This window comes from Rosa rugosa, chromosome 6, assembly GCF_958449725.1.
Source record: "Rosa rugosa chromosome 6, drRosRugo1.1, whole genome shotgun sequence".
Classification (NCBI taxonomy): Eukaryota; Viridiplantae; Streptophyta; class Magnoliopsida; order Rosales; family Rosaceae; genus Rosa; species Rosa rugosa.
Window position 1 is genome coordinate 10,917,603 of NC_084825.1, and position 6,806 is coordinate 10,924,408.

General features: G+C 38.5%; 1 protein-coding gene across 1 annotated transcript; it reads right to left on the reverse strand.

The window, feature by feature from the left end:
* Window positions 1-3,643: 3,643 nt before the first annotated feature.
* On the reverse strand, window positions 3,644-6,379 carry LOC133718010 (loganic acid O-methyltransferase-like). The gene is made up of 3 exons (XM_062144796.1): window positions 6,294-6,379; window positions 5,415-6,069; window positions 3,644-4,986 (listed from the first exon to the last, which is right to left on the reverse strand). Exons 1-3 carry the CDS (start codon window positions 6,338-6,340, stop codon window positions 4,876-4,878), a joined length of 813 nt encoding a protein of 270 aa, XP_062000780.1. The 5' UTR covers window positions 6,341-6,379; the 3' UTR covers window positions 3,644-4,875.
* Window positions 6,380-6,806: the final 427 nt, after the last annotated feature.

A 6,806-nucleotide genomic window follows, 5' to 3' on the forward strand; every position in this document is an offset into this window, starting at 1 on the left:
AGAGGAAAAGCTAGAATGGTGATTGACTACAGAGATGTCAACAAAAAGACTGTCAAAGACGGTTATCAAATTGCTCAAGTAAGAGTACTGATCAACCAGCTCAGAGGAGCTAAAGTCTTTTCAAAATTCGATGCAAAGTCGGGTTTTTGGCAGGTCAAGATGCATCCTGAGAGTGTACCTCTCACTGCATTTGGAACACCTCAAGGACATTACGAATGGTTAGTAATGCCTTTTGATCTAAAGCAAGCTCCCTCCATCTTCCAGAGGAAAATGGATAATATCTTCAAACATGTTGCGGAGTTCTGCGTCGTCTACATAGATGACATTCTAGTCTTCTCCAAAAACAGAAAAGAACACATGAAACACCTCCATGAGGTTGTAAAGCTGATAGTTCAGCATGGAATTATCCTAGGTGAAAAGAAAATCTTCTTTATCCTTGATGAAGTTGATTTCCTAGGAATAAATATCAAGAATGGAGTGATAAAACTCCAACCTCATATCCTTGAGAAAATCTGGAAATTCCCAGATAGAATTCCTGATGCCAAAAGTCTAGAGAGATTCCTTGGTGTCATAAATTATGGGAGAGATTTCATCCCCAAGATCTCAGGGTTAACAGCAATGTTATCGCCTAAAACAAGTTCCAAAAGAAAATGGAACTTCACAGAAGATGATGAAAAAACTGTGAAGCAGATAAAAAATCTCTGCAAAAACCTCCCTCCTCTTCAACAACCAGAAGAAAATGATGAGATTATCCTCTAAACAGATGCGAGTGATAATTACTGGTCCGGTGTAGTCCTGGCGAAAGTGCCTGGAACTAACATTGAAAAGATCTGTAAATTTTGTAGTGGCAAGTTCAGCCCTGCAGAACTAAATTATCCCACAGGGGAAAAGGAAATTTTGGCTGTTAAGAAAACTATTTTAAATTCTCCAGCTTTTCTTGGAAAACCCTTTACTGTCCACACCGATTGTGCCAGAGTAAAGAATTTCAAAAATTTCAAACTTGATAAAGCTGCTGATAGAGGAAGACTAGCTAACTGGCAATTATTCCTTAACCAATATGATTATATTGTTGAATTAATTGCAGAAAACAAGAACTATCTTCCAGACGCCTTAACAAGAGAATTAGCCATGTTTAGCAAAAGAAATGATGACGACGACGAAGGTCGCAATCCCAGAAGCAGAAGAGCTGGGAAAGAACATGAAACCAATGAGGATCCCAAAGAAAAAATCCTCAAAAGATTTCTGCTAAGTCCAAGAGGCTTAGCCACAACTGATCAATCCCAGGGTAAAGGATTGACTAGCCCGTCTCAAATGGCAGACGGTAAAGGCTCATCAAGACCGTTGACGGCTGTTGCTTTGCCAAAAAGCAAACCTACTCCAACTGGAGTAATAAATGTTTTCAATTATGAACTTCGAACTTTCGATACTCCTGTGTTCAGAACTGGCAGGAGATTAGCTTATCACCAGAAGGCAATTCTGGATAATCTTTTATTTGCCTTTCAGGAAAGAAGCAGTGGTCTAATGTTTCCAGCCCTATTTGCATTAGCTGAAGAACTATACGAGAATGCTAGACCACAGTTCGAAGAATTACAGCAGAGTGCTGTCAAGAAAGAAAAAATTCACTTCCTAGAAGATCCTGAAAGTGCTAGGGTCCCTATCATAGCACTCAAAGAATCAGACTGGCATGAATTCCACTGTCTGATAGGAAGTCATAATTCTGAAGATCGTATTCCTCCAACCCTCTTCATCATAGCAGGACCTTATGTTGGAAGATACCTGGTAAATGTTCAGAGTGAACATCCACAAGAACACAAGCTTTGGCTTGTTGAAAATGGTTTTGTCCATAATCTATGGACTAAGACCAATGATGATCTTAAAGGCTTGCCTCCAATCCTTGTCAACACAGTCAAGAACATAAGAAAAAATGACTGTACTCTTCGTTTGAAGTTCAGATCCACCCCCCCAGAATGGATCAAAAAGGCAAATGGTGAGGTTGAATATATTCCTCCATATCATTATGTGAGAATTATTCAAAGACAATATCTTCAACCTGCCTGTGTTGGGTACAATGGCCAACCAAACTCAAGTATCCCTTGGATGAAAGCCATGGCCCTAGAGTATATCAAGAAGATCATCTCTGAAGATATCAACAATACCTTCCTGGCAGCAGGAGAAAAAACTATTATCACTGCTTACGATCACCCTGACGTAGTCAGCAGTGACCTATTCCTATCTCTCACCAGAAAAGAGATAGACTCGACAATGGCATGCATGCAATGGGTGGAAAAACTTGAAATTGACAACCACTATAAGATGTATGTTGATACAGATGTCGAGGACAACGCAACAACCGGCAGAATGGCCCAAGCAGACAACGACTCCTTTGTCTTAGGCCACAATTCTGAAACAGACGAGAACATGTGAAGCAGCAGGTGTAGAAAACACCGAAAGTACTTTTGGACTCTTCCCAAAAGTTACTTTTGCTTTTCAAAAAGAGAAGGTGAAAAACATTTCACCCAAAGGGAACCTGCCTTTTCCTTGTCCGACCTCTACCAACAAGAGCACTCAGGAAAGCAGGAAATCACGGAGTCCTCCTGTACATTTTATGATTTTGAATTCCAGTTTGAAGTCCGCTCCCTATATAAGGAGTTTTAGTTTCATTTGTAAGGCATCGAAAAATCCCCACACAAAAAGAACTTCCACCATCTGTAAAATAGCTTAAGAACTTGAGCAGAAGAGTCTTTTCTCAAGAAGTAGCAGTGTGATCTTTCTTTCCTGTCTAGTGTGAAGCGTGCTTCTAGTTACAAGTAAGTACTGTAATCATTCTCATGGATAGCTAAACAGCTTTTTAGCTGTTTACCTGAGAATGAGGCTCTGAATTCTTGGCTTGTAATTATGTTTAAATAAATATTTTCAGTGTGCTCATCCACTTCGTCACGTCTTTTTATTTACAAATTATATGTTGTTATTAAATATGTTCTTGCCTTTATCCTATAAAACTTCTAAGTTCCGAGTTTCTGTTTCTTAGGAAAATTTGCCTCAGCTTAGGATAAAAACAAACAGCAGTGATTCCGCCTGTTAAAGTAACCGTTAGGCAAGAAGCCGTTAGGTGAAAAACTTAGGCATGTTGAAGGCTAGTTTTGTTTTTTTTTCAAAAGTTTGAACAAGTTTTTCAAAAGAAAAAGTGATTTTGGACCCAAAAGTCTGCATAGGATATCTTTGGCACTACCCTAAAAGAACTACCCTTAGGAGTCTTTTCCCCTAAAGTTTGTGTATCTGGGCAAAATACCAACTTGGTTGATTGAATGGGCAAAATACCTCTTGTTTTTGGGCAAACGGGCTTAACCCCATTCTTATTTCGTGAGCCTGAAATTACAAGAGTCCTGTCCTCGGTAAAAGTTATTCGATCTTTCTTTCATGGACTGCAAAATTTACCACATGCAGGTATTCTTTAGCATATATGAGCTGAGTGCGTGCCTTGACAAGTTCATTGCAGGGAAACTCCAATCAGTTACCTCCATTGCAACCTCAGAAGCGCATTGGAGGGCATGGAATGTACACGATTAAAGGGCATCGGAAACTAGTCAACTTTAGAATCAGGAGGTATCATTGAAACTTGAAATTCATTGAACAGTAAAAGTATCTCATTTTGACACTTTATCTTCACAAAGTTTTATTGTAGTACTATTACATGTCACTTTGTTGTGTAGTTATAAACAAGCATAATAAGGAAGCTAAAGGGAAATTCAACAATTGCTTCACCAATAGCATGTTCCAAATCAATCTGCAGTGCGCCTAAGCACAACAAGAAAGTTACATGACTTCCCTGACTTAAATATGGAGGCATGCTCTTCACATTTATTCCGATACAAGTCAAACAGCTCATCTATGATTTCTTCTCCAAATTGCTGCTTGACGATCCCCTCCATGCCCGCCCTCAGGTGAGAGGCAAGTAGTTGAGATAGGGAGATAGTGTCATCTACCAACTGATGATGAGGTAAGTCTGACATTATCTCTATACTAAAACATCCATTTCATTCTACACAGGCACGGAACCAGGAATTAAATTTGAGGTGTGCTAAATTATGCTTAAAAATTTGGCAGATTCTACTTCGTTTAGATGGTATATCTCAATTGCATAACATTGTCAAATGATCTAAGAGCTTTAGAAGCACCCAAACCTCTCCACGTATTTTTTCCATTGAGTCCACTATCTATCATGTTTTTCAAGACTGAACTAATTGAGTTGTACAATTTCATCAAGTTCTTGATAGAATAATACCTTGAACTCCACTGAGTAGCTTCAGCTCTTTGCAAATTGCATGTCTGGTTAGCTCACTTTCCAGTTTCAAGTTCCCCAACAGCAATTTGTTCCACAACTTCAACTTCTTGAATAGATTTTAACTCAGAAACATGCTTAGAAGATGAGTCAACAATATTAATGATCCCTTACATCAACAAAACTAGAAATACCCAAATTCTAACCTAAATCACATTCTAATTTCATCAATTCATACCTCAATAAAGTGGAGAGAATGAGAGCAGAGTGCTGAGGAGAGGAGTGAGTGACTTGGTAGAGAGAGGTGAGAGACCGACGCTGATGTGCAGAGAGAGGTGAGGAGAGGACGACAAAAAAGAGGAGAAAAAGGGGAGAAAAGACAGAAGGGAGGAGAAAATGGGAGAAAAGGTGAGGAGGGGAGTCACATAAGAGGTGAGAAAAGACAGAAAAGAGGAGAGAAGGGGAGAAAAGGTGAGGAGGGGACAACAGACGAGGAGACAAGGGGAGAAAAAAAGAGAGTTGTTGGCTTGTTGCAGCATATATATATATAATCATTTTTTTTTTCTCCAAATGGTTGAGGTGTGCTGCAGCATACCTCAGCCCACCCCTGGTTCCGTGCCTGGTTCTACAGCAGTTTTCAGTTCTTGGGGAGACATGGTATACATAGGTATGTTAAATGAATCTACTTTCTCTTCACTAACGTCTCCCTGCATAACCAAAAAAATACATAGCATGCAGGCATAAGGATCTGCTGTGCAATTGAATTATATATTTCCCTCTTTTTTTTATTTCTTTTCTTACAAAACCAATTTAACAAGAATTATAGAATCAAATATGTGACAAATATCTCCAATTGATTGTTTTTAGCAGTTCGTCCTAGGGAAGCTATATGTAAATGTTCAATTTAAGAAGTGTCTTCCATTCTAATTTACAAGAATTCAATTCATTTATATGACATTGCAAAACAGGATTTTAATGAACTAGTTATATAGTATATAACAAACGTAAAGTAATGAATCGAATATAGTATCAAAAATAGAGCAGTGGAATATAGTATGAAACGTAGAGCAGTGGATTGTTGCTTAGTTACCATTCTAGCCTTGTCCAAAAGAATAAACTGTCAAGAAAAAGTTACCTTTCCAGCCATGTCCATGAGGCATGATCCTAGAAATTGTAAGGTCATATTTGCCTGAGAATGGGAGTGAGGAGTTCCATCGGGGCGGCCTGGAATCATAAGTATCATCAGTCCTCCATACATAATCTCTTGTGCCCTGGAATGCAGGAAGCACTCCATGTCCTCACTATATTGAGTTTCATGAGCCCTTATTACTTCATCTGTGGAATTTGAATAATGGATTCGTCCTTTATTCCAAGCAGAACTGCTGCTGTCCACTACCGCTTCTGGTACTCTAGAAAGCCATTGAATGGCATAAGAAGTGTGAACAATGTGAATCGAAGCTTTAGGAAATAGCCGGCCGTGGAAAGAACCAGGCACACCAACTGCAAAGTATTGCCTGTTCTGAGGGATGGATTTGAAAAGCATGTTGAAATCATTTTGAGCATGATCATTGAAGAAAACTTGAAATTCTGGGATTTGGGAATTCTGCCCCTGGATTTGATACTTGGACTGCACTGCTTCAAGTATATTTTCCACTGAATAAAATGTATTTGGACCAACAGAGCAACCCGGATCTGCAATGTGAAAGGTGTTGGACAACAGCGTGATGTCTATGTCAAGCTTTTCTAGAATTGCCTTGTTTAGAAGCTCTTTAGCAACACCCACAACTCCTCTGCAAAATTAGAAATGCGAATTTTGTAATCTTGTTTATTCCAAGCGTTGATCTGAAAGTATCCATGAAATCCTTATTTTAAAGTTCTCGCTAGAGACTCCTATGTACATAAAATCTCAGTAGTACATTATTGATCAACACACTATCCAAACATATGACTCCTGAAAAACATATTAAATTAACCAACTTCGCTTATTATAAAAGATTTGTACTATAGAAGAAACCTGGTAAGTTGAGTTCTTGGCATAGCTGTTGGGCCCATCTCCACCATTCATTGGATGTGCTTCAGGAACTTTACTGGATATTTCTTCTGCCATCTCTTTCTACTGTATATTGTTTCTTACTGGTCACTGTTATTTATATTACTACCAAAAGAAAGAAGGTCTTAGGAAATTAATTAAAAAAAGAAAAAGTCTAGGAAATGTCACAGGCACTGACGTGGTTTCATGCATGAAGTAAATGGCCTATCTTTCAAGCAGATGGTTTTGAAATTAGTTCTTTATATAGTAAATCAAATCTAGATTATCGACAGAGCACCACAGCTGGTCAATGACTTGAGTAGTGACGTGCAAGAATCATGTAAACTACTGTTTGTATTGGTATCAACGAAAGCCACTACAATGTTTTTGTTTTCAGATTGGTGGCGGGGCTTACAATTTTACAATGCAGTAATCTTGCACATCACTTATTTAGATAAGATCAAAGAAATTGAAGCTATATATATAGTAATGAGAATA

What these genes read in the sequence shown, in the direction of transcription:
- LOC133718010 (XM_062144796.1), bottom strand. Translation starts at nt 6,340, where the DNA reads ATGGTGGAGATGGGCCCAACAGCTATGCCAAGAACTCAACTTACCAG. An exon ending in CCAAGAACTCAACTTACCAG is followed by an intron (nt 6,070 to 6,293) that starts GTTTCTTCTATA and finishes CTAATTTTGCAG; the next exon opens with AGGAGTTGTGGGTGTTGCTA. An exon ending in TCATGGACATGGCTGGAAAG is followed by an intron (nt 4,987 to 5,414) that starts GTAACTTTTTCT and finishes TTGGTTATGCAG; the next exon opens with GGAGACGTTAGTGAAGAGAA.